The 21,757-nt window shown below is 31.4% G+C and overlaps 2 protein-coding genes, 1 non-coding gene and 1 pseudogene across 7 annotated transcripts; 2 read left to right on the top strand and 2 right to left on the bottom strand.

Moving 5' to 3' along the window:
* Positions 1-804: 804 nt before the first annotated feature.
* LOC102667982 (uncharacterized) lies at positions 805-3,927 on the top strand. Of its 2 annotated transcripts, none has more exons than XM_006597411.4 (6): positions 805-1,113; positions 1,333-2,019; positions 2,148-2,288; positions 2,878-3,044; positions 3,129-3,303; positions 3,400-3,927. In XM_006597411.4, the coding sequence occupies exons 2-6, from the start codon at positions 1,372-1,374 to the stop codon at positions 3,565-3,567; spliced, it is 1,299 nt and encodes a 432-aa protein (XP_006597474.1). In that variant the 5' UTR covers positions 805-1,113; positions 1,333-1,371; the 3' UTR covers positions 3,568-3,927. The 2 variants fall into 2 exon arrangements, with proteins under 2 accessions (XP_006597474.1, XP_014622863.1); XM_014767377.3 differs by having other exon boundaries at positions 805-1,158.
* Positions 3,928-5,755: 1,828 nt separating this feature from the next.
* Positions 5,756-11,245, bottom strand: LOC100778571 (probable pre-mRNA-splicing factor ATP-dependent RNA helicase DEAH9; annotated as a pseudogene).
* A 1,677-nt stretch (positions 11,246-12,922) lies between these two features.
* Positions 12,923-15,756, top strand: LOC100813154 (D-aminoacyl-tRNA deacylase). 4 transcript variants are annotated; one of them, XM_006597408.4, is made up of 6 exons: positions 12,923-13,227; positions 13,311-13,408; positions 13,500-13,640; positions 15,089-15,114; positions 15,223-15,278; positions 15,371-15,756. In XM_006597408.4, exons 1-6 carry the CDS (start codon positions 12,959-12,961, stop codon positions 15,372-15,374), a joined length of 594 nt encoding a protein of 197 aa, XP_006597471.1. In that variant the 5' UTR covers positions 12,923-12,958; the 3' UTR covers positions 15,375-15,756. The 4 variants fall into 4 exon arrangements, with proteins under 4 accessions (XP_006597471.1, XP_003546015.2, XP_006597472.1 ...); XM_003545967.5 differs by having other exon boundaries at positions 15,363-15,756; XM_006597409.4 differs by having other exon boundaries at positions 12,929-13,227; positions 15,067-15,114; positions 15,363-15,448.
* A 3,912-nt stretch (positions 15,757-19,668) lies between these two features.
* Positions 19,669-19,741, bottom strand: TRNAE-CUC (transfer RNA glutamic acid (anticodon CUC)). The gene has a single exon. It is a non-coding gene; the product is annotated as a tRNA-Glu (tRNA).
* Between the last annotated feature and the right edge of the window lie 2,016 nt (positions 19,742-21,757).

Below are 21,757 nucleotides of genomic sequence, written 5' to 3'. Positions count from 1 at the left end.
TTAGATCAGTTTTAAAATTTCAACCGCTGTGTGTTTGAATAGCCTATATCGGTGGATCAATTTTGATTTTGATTCAATTTTATATGTTTGAATTATTTTTAAAATCATGGTTAAATCAAATACGATGCAACAAAGTCATAGTGAAATATAAGCAAGAATAATTTCTACTTCTATAAAATAAAGTCTACTTGAATTTTGATTAATTTACCCTCGCATCAATACTTGTCTATATGTTTATTAGTTATTTATTATTTAAAAATATAATCAAATTTATAAAAAAATATAGTTAAAAGTCTTTTTATATTTATTTAATTTTAAATGCATTTTATCTAATTTATCTTCACACTCATATCTTTAATGATGTGATAAATCATACTAAAATGAAATAAAAATATTGTTAGCATATTATAGACATATTGACTTAGTTTTAATTATGTCTATTTAATTTTAATTATATATATAACTAATTATAATATATATATATATTAAAATCTATTTTGGTGATAATATCTTCAAGATTAATTCTGATTCAAAGTATCCAAATAAAAAATTTTAAAAGATCACTTTACGGGTATTTTATCTAAAAAGAAATCACTGTGAGTTCAAACACGTACGTAAACAATTGTTTTATCCGGAAAAGAAGTGATTTTGGTTGTGGGCAAACATACTTAGTCGAGAATAAAACAAAACTTAGAGCGACCAAAAAGGAAACAAGTACTATACTACTCCATAATATTCTAAGAGCATGGTCCACGAAAAGTACTATATGTTGCATGCAACAGCTGGCTGACGAAAATGCATGTTTCTGGTTTAAAATAGCACGGATTAACTTCAGTGAAGAATCTTTGAAAACTTGATTAGTTTTTCCGTGAAGAGACATTAATCAAAGTGAGGGAGAAAACACGGGCGTGAAAATCGAGAAGGCAAGAAAGATTCTGATGAATGCTTGGATTTCCTCGCTTTGAAAAACTCTCATGTTTGTTGTCAGATTTGTTTTTCTCGGGCATTCAGAAGGGTCTGAGAAAATCCCGGGAACACCTTCTAGATATCACTCTTTAAGATTTTCCTAAGCTGAAGACACGGTTCACTCTTAATAATTGTTTCACCAAGCTAGTATGCGTATCTTCCTCTATTATACTCGAGAGATTTTCTTTCCATGTAACACGCTTATTTGTTTTTTAATGAGTATTTTTTGTTGCCACTTTTGAATTATACTTTGTGATCCTTGCATGGATAGTTTGGATTTGTTTTGAATTCTCTTTCAACTCTCGATTGTGTTTAAATACACTTGAATTGGTTTGAATCTTTGCATTTGCATGGCTGAAACTGCAGCAGTGTGATACATATTACGAATAGTCCGAACAGGAGAACATGTGCAGCAATACTTGCAACAGTGCTTGTGGCTGTGAGACTGGTGGGAACGTTGTTAGTAGTATTTGGAGCTCTGGTTCCGGCTTGAAGAAGCAATCAAAACGTCCAAGAGTTCCAAAAAGAGGACCCGGAGTGGCGGAACTCGAGAAGATCTTGAGAGAGCAAGAAACCATAGACTTAGTTGACAACAAGGGAAATCCAGAAGGATTTTCATCTTTTGTTTCCCATCATTCTAATTCCAATTCTTATCCTTCTTCTTCTATGAAACTGCAGCCTCCAACCTCACCAAAAAAGACTATACCTTATCCTTCCTTTATGTCAAGCAATTTTCCTACTAATGTTCCTTCAGCCCCAATATTTGATCATTTAGGTGCCACTACACCCCCAACCATAACATCTATCTATGGTAACTATGGATCACTAGAAAAAAACAACGGTGGATCTGGTCTGGTTTCTCCTGAAAAAGAATTGTTCCCTTTGAATCTCAATTCATGTAAGTCTAATTTGAACATGAATGAACCAATCGATGTAAATCGGTGTGACTTTGCCAATTCTCCCACTAGGAATTTGTCCAATGAGACTAATTCCATTTGGCCTTACCATGCAACTGTTCAGAAGAGAAACAACAATAAGTATTCTTCTTCCACGGTAAAGTGTTGTGTTTATCTATGACATATCTTATAATTGAGTAACCAGGCCAAAATGAAAAGATTCATTGCTTGTGCTATATATTTGTATATGAAATTCTCACGGGATGATATGATATTTATATGTAGGCAAATCAATTCCCTGGGATCCCAACCTCCTCAGTATCATTGTCAATGAGACTTCACAGCAATAATCATCCAGATCCAGAGCTTCCTTCAAACCAAAGTTTGTGTTACAGTTACATGTCTAGAGTCCCGGAAGAACATAAAGTAATTCTTCTAATTACTTTTATCAAATTTTTGTTCCATCTAGACATGATAACATTTACAATAAATTTTAACGACACAGTTAATTCATTTAGCTTCAATTTTTGTTTTTAGTTGATTATGCTTTTGTTGTTTTACCCTTTCCAATGCACGTTTAACGTCAGTTCTTCTCGGATTGGGCGATGAACGTGGGTGAACTCATTCAAATCACGTTATATTTGGTTGTTTATAAAGTACTTCGGATGGTCTTAATCAGCCATTTGACGTGAAATTGATACAAATTTGTATTTGGTAGTTGATGGTAATGCGGTCTAAGTTGATTGGCAAATTGTTAAACTTTAATTACATGCAAAATACACAATTTTTCATAAGAGCAACTCATACATTACTTATGATAGACAAGTGTATAACAATAATAAGTTATTTACCTTTTCACTTCTTGAGACATGTCCCCGTTGGTCATTATGCAAGAAACTCAGTTTTCAATTGAGACTTAACATGTAACAATGACGCAAAGTGAAGAATTTCTCCATTCAAAGCAAATGGAATCAGAATATTGCACTTTTATGTTGACAACCAATATGTGTTGTAGATGGTTGGCATGAAGCGATCTCACTCTTCCGCCTTGGAAAACTCTCTGATTCCACCATCAAACTTTCACGTTCTTCCAAGTTTTTCTCACTACAATAGAGCACACCAATCATCCATAAATGATAGTCATGGTGCAAGTAGTTTCAATTCCACCAAGGAGTGCTACAGGTACTAATCACTTTTTCATCACTGACATTTTCTTAAATTCTCATCTTATAGTTGCTTATAGTGTTACCAAATTCTCTTTCAAAGGGATGCCAAATGGGGTAGCACTCTGGAGCTCAGCAACACAAGGTTCAATTCTGACATCACAGTGCCTGGTCATGCAATCCCACCATTTGTTACTCCTGAGGTTCCTTCACCTCCTATGCATTTGTTTCCTGGTGTTCTTTCCAAGGGAAATGTGCTCCCTAGCCAAGTTAATGACGTAAGTTGCAAGCTATTCTAGAGGGTTGAATATTATTCTTTACTCTTTTGTTTGTCTAGCAGAATATATTTGTTTCTTGTTTTTATAATTTTATAGGAAAAAATGGACTCATACAAACATTCAGAATCAAGTGAATCAAATCGTAAGCCTTTCTATAACTTCCTAGAAGTGGAGGACTCAGAGGTATCAGAGACCACGCGTGGCGCAAATCGTGGGGGACGTGAAACAGGAAGAGTTGGCATTGATCTCAACTTGAAGCTCTGAGTTTGTAGCTTGGTCTGATGAGTATGCAGTGGTAGCAAGTAAGGAAAATGAATATTTCCCTGGTGTTGGTTGAAGCAGAAATAACCCTGGATATGCATGCTTTGCATAGGTTATGTTTGTTTGGTGGGAGAGTATGTATACTCTTTGATTTATGAAAATCAAGAGATGCTACTTTGCATGGGATTTTCATTTAACTTATTTCAGTTGTTTAGGCTTTTGATGTTACAGTCCTATAGGTGATGTTTGTTGCTATTGTAATCATGGGCTTAAAAAGTTAATTTAAAATTGATGTTGAGAAAGCCCATATATTTAAATACCTTTTGTGACACTTGTCAATAAAAAAGGAAATTCAAACGTTTATTCTTGAAATTCAATTTAACAATATATCACCACTTGTCCTAAGATCCACTATTCTTGCAGTGCACCCTGTTTGTGGTTTGAAAGAATGTTGGCAGTCCATTAAAAGTTGTTAGTAGTGATATTTGACTACTTTGGGGTGGTTTAAAAATTGCAGTAAATTTAAAGATTAATGTGGTTGCTTTAAGTCGTGAATAATTGTTCATTATTTTATTTTATTTTTACAAAAAAACCGACATCTAATTTTCGAGAATTTGTTTTTTTAGGCACGTGCAACTGACCAATATTTCAATTAAAAGGTCAAAATTGCAATACTTATTACATATAATTATAGAAAAAAATAAGAATTAAAATAACGACATAAAAATATTTGTTATAAAAATTCAAACTTTGCATGTATTTTGTCGTTATTTTTAAAATGAAAATAATGACGTAATTATAAAAGTAAAATGTTATATTTTTTAAAAAAGAAAATGTTATATTTTTTACTATAATTGAAACATGAAATATGAAGAAGGTAATTATTTTTACTATAATGATGTAACTATTTGTTCCTTTAATATAAATACTAAAAAATATTAATTCAAATGGTTTAAATTTATAATTTTTATTCATATCTAATATAAACATTTGTATATATAATTTAAACATTAAATGAATAAATATATACACTAAAATTAGAAAAAAAATAGATAAGAAATATAAATGGAACATACAATCTTTTTGCTTGTAGTATAAAATTATATATTTAGAGATTAGAATATTTTTAATACAGTGATATTTAGCAATAAAATAGTTTTAAAAATTTAATTAAAAATCGTATACGGTGATCATAATTGGTACATTATTTCCTTAGATAATAATTGAATTTTTACATACTATTTCAAAAGTATTGGTATAAAATATATATATAATGAAAAAGTGATCATTCAGAAATACCTTATTGAATCAATAAAAATATATTTAATATGTGATTTTAAAAATAAAAAAAATTGTTTTATTACACCGAAAGATTGATAACAATGTATAATTTTACAACATTAGTTGAAAAATGCTGTAAAAAAACATTAGTTGAAAATATATTACTTTATCATTGAAGAGAACGAAGATAATATATATCCTTTATCACGAAATGATTGAAAACAATTTTTATTTGAATTTTAATTTAGTTAAAGTTCATGATTCTATTGCCAAAATTGATGATGAGCTTGATGTTTGGCATAAAAAATTTGATCACATTAATTTGAAGCCATTAAAATTCATACAAGGTAAATTTGAGATGACAAATCTTGACAAAAATTAAATTGAATGGTAATGATGACCGTGATTTAAGTCAAAAAATTGATGATCAACTTGTAGACATAATGACTAAATCGCTTGATATATCAAGTTTGAAGATCATGATGTTAAAGCCTAACATTTCCATGAGATTTTGCCTTATTCAAATTTTTTGAATAAGTTTTAGATTTTCTTTTTTTCTTTTTTGTTATTGATGCATATTTTATCTTTTATGTTTTGTTTCAATTAATTTAATTAAGCCTATACATAGATATTCTCTTTTATGAATTTCAATGATAATTTTCCTCCAATTTTAATCTCTTTTTTTCTGCTAGTTCCAATATTTTTATATTTTACTTTACAAAATATGTCCAAAGAAGAAGAAAGCACTACACTTTTCAAATGTCATAGTCCACGATTGCCTTCAAAGATTACAAACAAGAAACATTCAAGAGTAAGCAATTTTTTAATAAAAACAAATATTTTCGCTCCGTATCCTTAAACAATAATTAACAAACTATAAAGGCATTGAGACAACAACAGCCGTGAGGACTACAGAGGATAAAAAAAGACTTCCATTAGCCTCGAGAAAGTACGCAATTTACAAACAAGTAACGAAAGTCCTAACACCACTGGTTAATCTGTTCTACTTGAACTGAAATTTGACATATAAACAATTTCTTTGCTTCGCCTCAGACACAGTTAATTAGCCTACGGCGAATCAGCGAAGAAGATGATTAGATTGCTGTAGCTGATAGAAGTGAGGAGCAGCCTCCAATAGCCATGAGGTATCTACGGTTATGACATTACGCATGTATTGTCGATCAGTTGATACAAGAGAAGTGTAAATAACCCACTTTGGATTTACTCTGCAAAAGAACACAACTTTAGGTAAACTTTATCAAAGTATATCATTGTGATCCCCCCAGAAAAAAGGAAGAAAAAATATACAAAAGTCACAAGTTCAGACACCGGAAGAGACTACAAGATTTCTGTTTAAATGTTCCAGGTTACTCAATCTTCTAAAGCAAAAATAGTAGTGCACATAATACATAAAAACTCAGTTTGTACTAACCTGAATGGCACTGACAATGGATGAATATAAACTTCCTGTTATCCTCTTAACGTCTTATACATCCCGTTATGCCTGTATGCCTTTTAACAAGGTACAGAAACAGATAAAATTTAACTGAGTCAAATTATTTGCTTTACCACAAAATTTGTGGCAAAAAATGGTAATATACATGAAAAATGAAGGAGAAACTCATGCATTTTAGTGTGTCAAGAAGTATCTCACCTCTAGATGGCACGCATTAGCAAAAAGCCAGCAGTGACTGCTTTTCTGACCACCTGGAAAAGTATAACATTTAAATATACACCTTATAACTTAGCCCCATTTTAAAGAACATGTACAGCTTATTTGGACTTATGACATAAGCACTCGTGTATGTATTTGGAAGAGCTTATGAAAATAACTTATGATATGTCAATAAATTGTTTTTAGCTTATTTCAATAAGCTCTCCACAATAGCTTATGGAAACAACATATAGCTTATATAAGAACAGTTTAACCCTATTTTCCCTTAAAACAAAAAAAAAAGATCTTAATTAAGTTGTTAATCCAAACGGGCCATAAAATCAAGGAACTGAAAGTCAAATCATGTAGTAGGGTGAAAAACAAAAGAATGGGACAGGATCAATAAAATAACAACTACACTAGTGCAGAGCTTTCCATAACTGACTATATTTAAGCACCCAACAGAGAATAAATCAGAAGATTATTGAAGACAGTTTTAAAAAAATCATAATCAGTAAGTATAAAGAAGAAAATTAAAAAAACCTGCATATTACTTTCGCAAGATTTTAAGACTAAGCCTATCCTCTTTGCAATTCTTCTGAGTTGTTCTCTAACTTCAAGAACCTTTCTCTGTGCAAGTTAAGCAGCCATGCCAACATGATTATTGGAAAGGACATATTGAAGTACCTAAATTGTGCAAAATTGCTAAACATATACACACCATGGCAAGGTAGTTTACATAGTTCTTGTGACACCACTGTGAAGATTTACCAGACTGATGAAACCCTTATATACATTAAGGAACGTTACATGGTCACCCTGTAATTGTACCAATTATCAAAAGAAGATCACTTTTATGAATTAAAAAATACTTCATACATCATATTGCTACAGATAACCTGTATAACACACTGGAAGAGGAGTTTAATGAAGAATCATCGGATGTTTCACACATAAATAATGTAGAGGGAATTATGGTTATAAATAGAAAAGGTGAGTGAGAAAAACATGAACTAACGTACCTCCGCAGCAGCAAATCTCAATTTTGCTTCATCTGATTCCTTTTGTATCCCTTTCCCTGAGATCCAGATAGACTGTAAACATAGATAATTTGAAATTAAGGTCAACTGCTCTATACATCAATGTTCAACTGTATATTTGTGATGATATACCGATATAGTTCATTTAATATTTCCCAATGACAGCATGAAATTGATTCTCACACAATTTTATTAAAATTGGTATCCTAAACAATAGTAGTGATGAGTTATGACTATGGCAAAAAGATTTACTTGGACGGAAAGAAGAGCAGCAATGGTGATTATCTCCTCTGAACACCCAAGTTGACTGGAAGCTATTATCATTTTTGAGACCATTGGATCCTGGCAAATGTAGTGATAGTGGTTGCGTCAGTAGTGGTAAAAATTATGGAAGCAATCATGACACATGCAAGAGATGGAAGCAGCAATAGTAGTGATGGCAACAGTAGCAATGGTTGTGGTGGCAGCAATACTGGTACATGGTAGCAGCAATGATGGCAACAATTGTGGTGGTGGTGGTGGTGGAGCGAAAAAGTTGTGTAGTAACAAGCTGAAAGGTGGAAATTTTCTCTATCCTATCCTACTTGTTCAATCTAGCTCCCCCTCTGGATAATTTTTGAACTAATGAACATGATAGGATACACAAATACGATAAGGTTATCCTATCTTGTCAGCTCACCAAACGATAGATTAAAATATAGGATGTGATGGCTTATTCTGTCCTATCTTTTTTTTATCCTGATCACCAAATGACTCTATCTGACTAGTGTACTTAGACTAACCCTAGGCCCATGGTGAATAAAACAAGTCTTTATAATTCGACATGAAGCATTTAACAAATGAATCAAACATGATGTTTGTGGTAAGAGAAATTTACAAGTGGAATCTCTGCAACTTGAAATCCAGTTGGTGAAGTCAGCTTAGGATCATCATCCAAGACCCCAAGTGAGTAGAGAATTTCTAGTGCTCGGATCATTGCTTCAGCAGACGGAGATGCTGGCCAGTCAAAGCCCAAGATAATATCAATCCCCAAGGCATTTAACTGGAAATAATCAGAAAAAGTGTCAGGTAATTAATTTTAGGATTGATCATTAACTTGATCTACATACACACTATTCCAGCGAACAATATTCCCACAATATGGAATGATATCAGCAATATCAGAAAAGGTAGAGGTGATAATTGGACAATCCATCTCATTAAACACTATACTACTAAGCTTTTCTTTTGTGGATAAAATGGAGAAATTTTATTAGAGAGAGGTGATGCAGAACTAAGGGGCACAGGCTAAAGAATGCAACAAAGTTGTTCAACACCTTCCATATTAGAAGAGAAAACCACCATAAAATTAACCATTGGCACAGTAACAGACAGAAGTAATAAAAATAATGTTATCGCATAACATATGTAGGGGAGTAGTGATATGCAAGTTGGGGGTACTATAACAAGGAATTCTGTTCATGACCTCTCAGAATTCTTCTCTTTACATGACTTCGACATATAGGATTTAGATCATGAAGTTAAAAATACCAGACCATGAAAAAGAGATAGTAATACCAGGCCAGGAAAAAAAATAAAGGCACAACGAATTCATTGCAAGAAAATAGTTGATAAAATGAATTGTCAAAAACACTGAAGTTTCAAATGCAACTTCATCTTTACCTCTCTGGTTAATCTTGATGATTTTTTTAATTAAAATGATCATATATAGAGAACAAATACTCTAATTATTATTTATTGAATTCAAACAATTTTATGATATATCAAAATATCAATGATGCAACTTTTCATTAGTCATCATTCTATTGATCCGAAAAATATCATCCCATTCAAAAAGTTCCATGCCAGGAGAAAAATAAATAACAGATAACGGTGGCAACACTATAAAAAATAAACCATGCTAAAATACTTCTGTTTCTGTGAAATTATTCCATAATGGTTACTAACCTGGATTAGGCAGGAGACCATATTTGATCTCTGTATCTCTGGAATTCCCTCATTAGACATGTGGTTAAGAAAATATTCTTCTGTATATAGCCTGGTTGCAGTCATGGGCTCAGTGAATGATTGCCACAGTTAACATCATTACAAAATACAAATTACAATTCGAGATGTTGAAATGGTAACAGGAACACAAAACAAAATAGAATAAACAACCATTAAAAAAACATATAATAAAACACAATGATCATCATTACACCATGAAATTGAAGAAACAATACTACATGAACAGAATACTTAATATGATGTTAGAACACACACGCACGGTGTGTGGCGTGTGGTGTGTGGTGTGTAATGCATATATAGAGAGAGACAAAGGAAGGGTATGACTACAAAGTGGGCAGGATAAGATATCCTCCAAACCAGATTAAAAAAAATAAGGAAAAGAAGAAAGATTCAATAATGCATCAAGGCTGCTGGATCTCTTGGCATACCAGAACTGAAAAGTCCAGTAAAACATCTATCAGAAGGCCAAAGAGAAACTGTAATCCAAAGAAAATCTAGGGTAAAACATGACTCTTCAAAATGAATGCATTCTGCTAAAATCAAATCAAAGAAACCAAAAATAAAAAAAAAATAACTGCAAAAATGTTGACATTTTTGTTTTATAGAAATTGCCATTAAATTTTGCTCCTTCCTTTCTTCCTTAACTTGTTAAAATGAAGTAAAATAAATTGTCCCAAAGTGGGCACACTTGTTCTCAGCAACATAAGTAAATTCATACCAAAAAAGTTTTAAAAGGTGAATATTGTAAAACATTTTATTGTTTTTTGTAAAGGTATCTGGTGAAACAACATAATCATAGCCAAAGCATTTCCTTTGTTGAGTATTATCGGATATTCAGGCCTTTGTTAAAGATTTTGGCAAGAATGTCAATACATAGATATTCCTCAGGCCTTTGTTACAATTCTTCGTTATCATCTAATCAACTCTCCTCTTCTACTATTTATTTCTTTCATCCTTCTTGCCTGTGATATTAATATAGATTATATGTGAGGCAAGTGTGTCTTAGAGTAAGATGACAACATAAGATGCACATAAGTGATAATTGAAGAGAGTCAGAGAGAGATGCTCACCGGTTTGGTAACAACTTCAAACCTAATGGCCAACCTCGTCACCGAGTTTTACTCCCATCTCTTCGGCAACTCTGGAAGCAACAGCCTGGGAAACGCAAAGAGATGAGATTAGCGACCAAAGAGTACTGTGAATGAAGAATGAGTAATATGATGCGAAGAAGTGACCTGAACGGAAAGTCATCTAGGTTGAGTACAAGCAATGAGTCTGCCACCAGCGGCCCAACCTGCTTCTTTCAGGTACTGCAATGCACAGTGCCAATTCCAAATTGTTAGTCACATGAATTTGCATTTGCATTTGAATTTGGAGGAAGGTGACCTGAGGAATTTGAGTGGTTTTTCCATTTCGAGTTTCGCCGACGATGATTGTGGTGGCGTGAGTCTCGACAAGGTAGAGAATGGCGGTGCGGTACTTGAACACAGGCAAACGCTGCCGCCGTTGCTTCTCGATGCTGACGTGACCGTATCGAGAAGAAGAAGAGGAATGGTGAGAGCCAGACAAGAAGAGAACACCGCCTTCTTCAACGTCCACCACGCGGCCCTGAGGCCTCTCCGTCCCTGGCTTCCAGAACTGCGACATCTTTGTTGTTTGTTCAATTGTTCATCACCCCCATCGACGCACGATGACCCCCGACTCTTTCAAAATTCTCCTCTTGGATCGTCTTACTCCACGGCCCAATTTCACTTGGCCCAAAACCAGACCCATTACTGATTGCAATCAGATATTAATATTTTAGACCGCAACAGACGAGGAAACTTTGTTTGAAGCGAGTAGAATTGAATGACAACAATAAAGTTTTCTTAGAAAAATATTTAATATAATTGTATAAAATGTTTGGAGAAAGATTTTTTTTATAATGATTCTAATGGCTTGAACAAAATTACCTCCCACACAGGATACATGTAACCTTAAAAAAAATCAATAGTCACGTGACTTTTCCGATTTAACTAGTTAGTAGTCTTCAGTTTGATATCTAAGTAAGGATACATGTGGTCTTATATTAAAAAAGTATTAAATTAAAGATATTGATTTAAATAAAATAAAAAGAATCTATAATTAGTTTTAGAAAATATAAATTGCATAATGTAGAGTTGGGCAAGATTATAACCTTGAAGTACAATAGAATACAAATCTACTAATTTTGTTGAGAAGTTATTATTATGTTTGGCGGAATCTCGAGCTTCCTTATATTCACCATCTTAAAGAAAATATTTGGGAAGCTTTGACAATTTAAAAACTTAATTTAAATAAAAGAATTACTTTTATTTTTCAAAAAGTCATCTCAATATTTTTTTAATTATAAGTTATTTAAAATATAAGATGAACAAGTTTATGTACACAATTTGACAGATATTAATGGATTTTTATAAGCTTATATGAAATATATAAAATTTGTATGTTACCTTGTAATATTTTCATGACATAAGCTCAAAACAACTTAAATAAATTTTAAAATTATTTTCAGATGAAAAATTTTAAAATGTTTCGATGAAGTGACAATTATTAAGTGTTAACTATAATAAATAAAGAAATAATAAATACAAATAAACTAATTTTCGTACGGGAAAGGGATTAAGTCCAGTTGCAATTCCTCAGCCTTCTCAGCGATCCATATTGACGTTTCAAATATCTATAACTTTCATATTGTCATGAAATATCTTTCCCATTCTCTATTTACTGAGCCAGGGTCCAATCCAAGGAATAAAAACGGAAAAATCTACGTTTTAACTCAATACTACTACCAGTCAGATGCTATATTTCAAACTGATATTTACAGTAGAATGATTAACACTAAAGTTCTAACATATACATATTTCGTTACAAGAATATAACATCACTCTGTTCATATTTAATTTTTATGTCAGTTATTTTACTTGAGACCCAATATGAATTTTCATGTCCAAACTTCCAAAGCAGTTTCCAATCTTTTGCTTAGGCCTTCTCTAACAATCTTGCTTCTCCGATTCAGGTGCCTTATTGGAGCTCAAGTTGCCTACAATAAATTCTTTCTTCATTTTTGTTTTATGATAAAACAAAATTTTCTTTTTGTGCTTAACATTTTTTTAATTTATGATAAATTAATAAATTTTGTATTTGTTTTTTTTATATTTTTTAATTATTATTTTATTAAGGACTTAATCCAAAGAAAATTTTTATCAGAAAATAAACTCAAAATTCAGATATTTAATAAGAATAAAAAATATATTTTAGTATTTTATTATGAAAAAATTGTAACCGATGAAGATAAAAGAATGTTAATAAATACACGGAATTAGAAAAGGGGAAAAAATATTTAAACATATGAGAAAATTAAAGTATCCAAAACGATAAAGATAAATAAAAGATGCAATTGCAATTGGTGTCGCCGTGTAGGGTTCCACGTGTAGGAGGTGCAGTGGTAGTGGGAGGCATTCATAGAATTGGGACCTTGACCTCCACTGTCACCGTGAGAAGAAGAAGTAAAGCAGTGACTACTGCAATGCGAGCGGTGGTTCAGCGCGTGGCCTCTGCCTCCGTCGAGGTCGAAGGCCGCATCGTCTCCGAGATTGGCCCCGGCCTTCTCGTCCTCGTCGGAATCCACGACTCCGATTCCGACGCCGACGCCGATTACATGTCATCTCCATCTCATTACCCCCTTTCAATCCAAGTTCAACTTCTCATCAGTCATTACTCATCTTATTTTACTTTTCTAACAGATGCCGAAAGGTCTTGAACATGAGGCTGTTCCCAAATGAAAATACGGGCAAAGCGTGGGACCACAGTGTGATGCAGAAAAATTATCAAGTCTTATTGGGTGAGTAAGTGAGTATTCGCATTTTTCAGTCTTAATTATATATAGGATGCAAAAATTATAATTTATTTTTATTATTGTGTGTTTTTAACAGTGAGTCAGTTTACGTTGTATGGATTCCTGAAGGGTAACAAACCGGATTTTCACGTAGCCATGGCGCCTCAGAGAGCCAAGCCCTTCTATGCCTCTTTAGTTGACAGGTTTAGGAACGCCTATAACTCTGATGCAATCAAGGGTATGTTATGTTTTCTATCTTTCAACTTTCATTTCTCTTTCTCTATAATAAATACAGTAAATTCATTATCATAAAAATAAATACAGTAAATTAAACTGAGATTGAATAGTGTAATATTTTTCAAATAATCAAAGAGGTGAGTGCAATGTACAAGAGATGTTAGAGTAAGGGTCCGTTCATTTGAGCGGAAAAAAGAGAAATAAACAGTAAAATGAGGAAAGATTCACACTTTTGTACTTCACTCAAATTCAAAATTTTCATCTAAATTCACTTTATTCTACCCTAATTTTGTTTTGTAAACTAGAGAGGTTAGTGTAGGGATAAAAAAAAGAAAACTATAGGGAGAACTTAACGAAACTTTAAGAGGAGATAATGTAATTTTCTATAAGAAATGTGATATTTTTATTGTTAGTTTAAACAATTTTACATTGTTAACCCATCCGAAATATTTGTTGAAATAAATTTTAAGAAGTTATTTCAAAAGTAAACTTTTCATACATGATAACATGTATTGGATAACATAAATCTTTTTATAGTGTCCGAGCATGTATTATTTACCCTATTTTATTTTTGTTTTATCTCATCTTTGAGTAAATAGCTATGCATTTTTTCCATTCATGTATTTAAAGAAACAGCTTCTAACTTTGACGTAGTGTACGAACGTGGATCACGATCCTCTGCAGTTTTTTTTAATCTGCAGGGATCGCAACCATTACTTCTACTTACATAAAATTTGAAGAAGAAAAAAAAATGAATGGTGTAAGATTTAACTGAACCCCATGCAGTTATTTTCCCAACTGCGGGGGATCCGTATCAGTACGTACATATAGTGAGTTAGATTGGCGTGTTGAACACGTTTTCCTCTGCAAAAATTCAGGTTATTTATGAATCTTCTATCAAATCTGTTCACTTCTCTCTCTTCCCTGACAAAGCAGAGTTATATGGTATGTACTATGTAGTAAGGACTAATATTAACAGGTTGTGTAGCGTGTTGAACACGTTTTCCTCTGCAAAAATTCAGGTTATTTATGAATCTTCTATCAAATCTGTTCACTTCTCTCTCTTGCCTGACAAAGCAGAGTTATACGGTATGTACTATGTAGTAAGGACTAATATTAACAGGTTGTGTAACGTGGTCAACAAAGAGTCAAAGGCAAATGCCAGTGCTGTATTTTCATGCACTCTATCAATTTATTGTTAATTCAAAAATTTGTTTAACATTCATTCTTATCGACATTGTAACAACATAATCTTGAAAATACGTAAGATCATGATAACTTTTCAATTTGTTTTCCATGGCCTTGGAAATAATTAGTTGCTCTATGAGATTTGTCAATACTGATTTCCTTCAAGGAGTTTTAGTTGAATTTGTTGCTTTGTACAATTGTACTGATTCATTTTAATTCTGCTGGTCCCTACTCTTAAGCTCCTTTCAATTTCTTATGCAGACGGTGTATTTGGAGCAATGATGAAGGTAAAGTTATGCCCTTCAATCCCTGTGCAGGGTGCCTTTATTGCGTGACAATTTCTAATGCTGCCTGTGTTAACACTAAACAATCCTCAAACTTGTGATGGAGAGCAGGTAAATTTGGTTAATGATGGACCAGTTACCATGCAGCTTGATTCAAATTCACCAAAGTGAGTTGATGATACTTAATTTTGAATGGGAAATGCTGGTCTTTTTCTGTTATAAGAATATCATTAACAATTCATATCATTCAGGAATACAGTTGATGCAGCAGAATCTTGATCAGTGGTTGATCTGGCTTGATGAAATTGAGCTTGAATTTTGGCTCTTCCGTCAGAAAGACCAAATGCAAGACACACATTATGTGTTATTCATTCTAGTTGAAGTTCTTTCTCCCCCAATGTAGTGACTAGTGACCCCACTTTGTAACACTATTTAGTTCAAAGAATGCCTTAGATTGTCCCTGTTCGTTCTGCCATAGCTCATATGGGAATAGAGTTTGGAACCCTTTTGGACTAAACAAGCTAATACCGGATGACTACTAATCCGGGTTACCCTTATTCAAGGTTGTATTTTAACTGGTTCCATCCAATATTGTTAAATAACCATTATAATGCCACCATAAAGCTATAACATGCCGTTTTTTTATTCGTCTGCCATAAGCAATTTGTGAAGGGAGGCCGGACAGCGCCATTGGCTGCAATGGCATGTTTATATGATGGAATTTTGGCCTTCTGCCATATTCCACCATCTGCCATTGATAACCTTGGTTCCACCAATATAGCTGTTGAAGGTTCCACTCCCTTCCTAATATCTATTGTAGAACTGAACTTGAAACAAGATTTTGGGTTCTTTCAACTCTCCATGGATGATTTTATCGTATGGATAATGTTACATCTTTCTACAAATATCCTTATAAATATTTCTACTATTTTAAAGAAAGTATTAAATGAAAAATAAATAATGTAATGTTTTCAAAATATAAAATACATTCAATATTAGGAGGATTAGTAAGTTGTTTTTAAAAAAGATTTAGAATTATTATTGTATTCTTCCTTCAAAAAGGATAATTATTGTATTCTTAAAAAATAACAAAATTAAGCAATTTTTTAAAAATAAATAACTGAATTAAACATCTATTAATTTGATAATAAAACTTGAAGAATTAAAGTCACAAACAATCCAAAATAAGGAAATTAAAACTATAACAGCCTTATTTTTATTTATCAAAATGGACAAAAAAGAAGGATGAAAAAGATGATAAACTAAAATAAATGGAACCATGGATTCATAATTATAAAATATTTATTTTGTACTAGTTCTCACGGTGTTCAACATTTTTTGTTGTCATTAATCATGAGTTGGGTACACCTCGACGGGGAGGGAAAATGTAACCCAGCAAGGGAACAATTTATATTTTCATAATGGCACTCGTCATATTTTGTTTAGAAACAATTGGATACGGTAATCGCTTAATTTGTACATGTAATTTTTGGACAAACATTTCACAATTATCAGAGAGAAATCATATTTATATAAGTTTTTACTCCAAAAAAATTGTACATAGAACAAAAGAAAAAAAAAGAGAAAAATATGTAATAAGATAAATAAGATGATGAAAATAAAAAGTAATATTATAAAATAAAGTACGATATAAATAAAATTTCAAGGTCAAAACAAATAAATCATCATTACAAAATATGCAAATTAAGTGGCGCAAATTGTTCTAGCTTAACTTGAAAGACTTAGATTCTCAACAATCCTACAGTTCCCTACAGCTCATAAAGTAACATATTATCCTTTCATAATTAAACATATAAATATATTTTTTATACCCCTACTTTTAATAACTATTAGATTTAAATTTAATTCTCAAAATCACTATTGCAGAGTCAACATGACTACAGATAATTCATACACTGACTCTAGTGACTAGTGAGTCCTCAAGCAGGCACGAATGTAGAGGGGCAAGGATTATTTTTTGAAAAAAAAGTAGAAATCAATTTTATTTTATTTTTTTGAGTAAAAAGACTATTCCAATTATAATAATAAGAAAAAAAATCTTAATAAATGAAAAAAGAAAGAAAGAAATATCTTTTATCCAATATCTAAAGATTTGAAAGGAGGGATCCTGACCCTCCCTCAAAACTTTTCATGTACAGATTTGTTTTTAAGATTATTATTATAAAACTGTTTGTTTATATTATTATTATTATAATGATTAAAGTTAATTAGTGTAAAGCTATATATATTTGTTGTTATTATTATAATGATTTAAGTGATAATTAATATAAGATTGTGTAAAATAAATTGTGTTAGTTATTTTTTATAATAACGATTAAGTTATTATCATTTAAAATAAAAAGTTTATTTCATCTGTAAAAATAGTTAATAATTTTTAAAGATTATTATATTCATTAAAAGTTAAACATTTAAATAATTAAAAAAAATAAACTCTTTAATAGGTTTCCCTCCTAAGATCAACTCAGCTAACAATTTTATTGAAGAAAAAAAAAAGGTAACACCTCAGCAAATCTTCACTGCCTTGCAAAGTTAGTTTTAAATGAATACTATAGACAGGGACACCACAAGCAGAAGTATCACAAAATTAATATTTGTGTCTGTACAAATGCTCTTGCAGACAGTGGGAAGTGGCTCAGCAAACTTAGAATCATTTGCTCTCTCTGAGCTGGAGAGTGTGTAGGCTGGTGTACTTTTTGAGGGACCCTCTGCACAGCCTCACTTGTCCCCTCTTCCATGTGAACCTGTTCAACCCGATAAGAAAATAAGAGCTACGGAATCAGTTCATGTTTGCTGCAGCCTGTTAGAATTGTGACACAAAGTCTTTAATGCTTCTCGACTTTCTTTTCATAATCTCTGGTGGGTGGGACATGCTTCTTTTATATCCATGGGTATTTGTTTAAAGGAAGTGGCAAATTCCTTCATGCAAAATGGTTTGTTCACCCTTTCCATTTGAATTTGACGTTCTTCTTACTTTCATTCATTCATGTCTCTGTTTCTTCTTTCGGCCAATTCTTAATCCTCAATCTTTTGTACTTTTGTAGGAGCATTTTGTCTATAAATTTTGAGGTATAAGACAAAATATTGAGAAATTTAATGTAATATATATTAATTATCAACTTTATGTAATTTTTTAACTTTTTCAACTGTAAAATTATTTATTACAAATTTTAATTACAATATAATTTATATATTTAAAAGTATTTTAGTTATATAGAATAAACATTTATCATGTACATTGTATGTGCTAAAATATTAGTATGTTTAATTTTTTGCAAAACTTGTTTTAGAACTAGCAACCATTATGTGTATAGCTAATAATATTCTGCATACATTTGAAAAACAAAATCTTTTAGATGGTTAATATTTTTATTAGAGTGTTAATTACTTCTTTTAGTTAACAGTTATTTAAATTCTTTAATAATTTTGATACAGTATAATTTTTTAGATTCAAATAAAAAACTAAAAATAGTTTTATATTGAAAAAAAATTGTCAAAAAGTTATCTGAATAAAAGAAATAAATTGATATACTGTGTATTAAAATATTCAATACTAAAATATTCCGTTGCAATAAATTAAAATTTGAAATAAAGATATTAAATTATATATAGACAGAGAGAATAAAATAACTATTAAACATTGTCTGTTGCAATCTAGCTACAAACCTACACTATCTACAACCTTACATCATCCGATTACATTCTCAATTAATTATTATTATTCTCAGTAACTAATTATTAGGATATTAGAACAAAACACATACTTTCAACTTAAACACTATATTGTTAAACACAATACGACCTGTACTCTTACACTTTGTTTGGTTTGTGTGTGATATTGCATTCTGCACGGCCTTGTAGTAAAAACATTTTCTTACTATATAAATTATACTATACACCCAACTGAACATATAAATGTGAATTCAGTACATACATGAAAATCTTTGTCGAAATGAACTGTACTTTTACTTTTTAGTGTTAAGTTCATTTGAAACTTTCAATGGATGATTCATAGCCCTCTAAAATGTTGAGTAGAGCAAATTGTCCTACGTGTGTGAATAGAACTACAAAAAGCTTCAGCTATGCATAAAAGTCAGTTGTTGAATCTTATAGTCTGAAAAAGCTACTACCATTATAGCCACCTTTTTTTGGTGGAGAACATCCACCGTCAAGTGTAATCCTGTAGTTCAAGTGATAAACAAGCTGTAAGTGTTGACTATATGTAAGTTAGCTTATAGAGATCGATATATAATTTGAGTTCAGGAGCATAAAATAAAAGTCAGTCCATCAATCAATGCATGGTGTTCATTTCTCTTAAAAGAAAAGAAGGATCACGTTATATTATAAAAGCAAGTAAGCTACCACCACTAAAGCTCCTTAGAAAAAATTATGACTAATATAAAATAATCTATTATGAATTATGAAAAGCTATTTGCTACCATCCCCAACGCCTCCTTTTATGGTGGAAAGAAAATCTAATTATATAAATAATTAATAAAAGGGGCACATGCAAAATCATTACCACCACTGAAAACGTTATTCCGTTGCCGGGACTTGAACCCGGGTCTTTCGGGTGAGAGCCGAATATCCTGACCAACTAGACTACAACGGATTTCCGAAACCTGTGGTATATAGTAAAACTAAAACTTTATCTTAAGAATTAGCACTCACTCTTCTCTTACTTGTCAGACAAAAAACCACCACTAATTTAATTTCACTCTCTCTGCTTCTGGAATGTTTTTCTTATAAGTAATAACTATTTTTATTTTTGAATATACTTATTACCTAAACCCATATCACTAATTCAATAATAGAGATTTACTTGAACTTTAACACTTAAATGTAAAATATGGTGTTCTTTGTATTTGATTGAAACAATAAAATAAGTGTTAAAATGTGTGATTGTGTCTAATCCAATCATTTAAAATCAAATTTGTAAAGTGAGGATCTCCTCACTTATATATTATATCTGACACTATTTTAAGTCATGTGAGATTTTAATATGTTATTTTTTAATCTACGACTACTCGTCATAGTATGAAATTTCAACACACTCCTCTTTATCTCATATCTGTCACAGTTAAGGTGGATTAGATGTAATCACTTACAAGTTTGATTTTGTATGATTGAATTAAGCACAAACACACATTCTAACACTTATTTTTTGTGGCTAATTATTTTTAACTTTTTCTTTTGCCTTGTTGCTTAGGTGCACAAGTTAATCAATAAAAAGCTTTGTTTAAAAGAACTTGGAAATTCAACTTAATTATGATCACATCTAGTCCACCTTAATTATGCAGATGTGGGACAAAAAGAAGTGTGTTGAAGTTTTACATTGCGATTAGTAATCGTGGATTAAAAAAATAACATATTAAAGTTTCACATTGTTTAAAAATAATGTAAAGATATAATATATAAGTGGGGAGATCCTCATTTACACAAGTTTGATTTTGTATGGTTAAATTAGACACAAACACACATTCTAAGACGTATTTACAACTTATTTTAATTTATCACATAGCATAATGACATACTTGTATAAATGTTTAAACAAACTTATGAAAATAATATCATGTCCATAGATTTAGTTTTAACTTGTTTCAATAATTTTTTAACTTGGAGACAACTTTCCCTGGGTGGCAAAAGGAGACAAATAAAATGTGCTATAAACTATGATTATGTTTTTCTTTTTTTAATTTCGTTTGACTGGTCTTTGATTTCTTGATAAAATCCCAAGATATTTTTACAAGTTTTTGTCCTTTAGACCAGTTATGAAACTAATCTTTTGTTCAAGACTTGGTTACACTTAAAGTTCATTGTTTCTCTCCAAGAATGTATTTTGTAAGAATCAAATATAAGATTTTTTCTTACAAATTTAACATTTGTTATGGACCAAGTTATACTCATTGATTTATGTCTATGTATTCTTGCTCTTTAAAGTTTTAAAAATATTGTACACCTCTTTGGTTTAATTGTTTACTATTTCAATATATGGATTGAAAATAATGAACGAAATTGACAAGCAGATAGAATATCCTCACAAACTATTCAACAATCTAGTATAACTATCTTGGATGGTTATTGTACTATTCAACAAATTTTTAAAGAAATAATTTTTGAGATTTTCTTAATTTTATAAGCAATCAATATACAACAATTAAATGCATAATAAACTTATCATGATTAATTGTTAACATTCATCGAAACTTATGCACTCTATTGCTGTCTTTTTTAATAAAAAAAACAATTCAAAAATATTAATAGGTTAAGAATATTGATAACACTTTATACCATCAAATTCCAACAGAAAAAAATATACCAGTAAATAAAATCGTCCAGTAGAATTTCGTAAAAAAAATAATCTAGAGTCCATTATTGTCGTACAGAGTGAACCAAACCGAAACTCGACCAATGCACATGAGATATTTGCAATAAGTCTCAATCAGAGTTACATTTGGAGTAAAGGAACTATAGTTCGCGCGCGGCTCAGGGTTCTTCTTTTTCCAATTAAAGTGGAGGCCAGGCCAGGGATAGTAGTAGTTTTAAACTTTAAATGTTGTAATTAATTTAGGGAACCGTTTTATAAATGCTCCAGCAACCACTTACCACATAGGATCCTTACGTGGAT

Source organism: Glycine max, chromosome 15, assembly GCF_000004515.6.
Source record: "Glycine max cultivar Williams 82 chromosome 15, Glycine_max_v4.0, whole genome shotgun sequence".
NCBI lineage: Eukaryota > Viridiplantae > Streptophyta > Magnoliopsida > Fabales > Fabaceae > Glycine > Glycine max.
The sequence above is the reverse complement of the archived record's forward strand: the minus strand, read 5'-3'. Positions and strand labels throughout refer to the sequence as shown.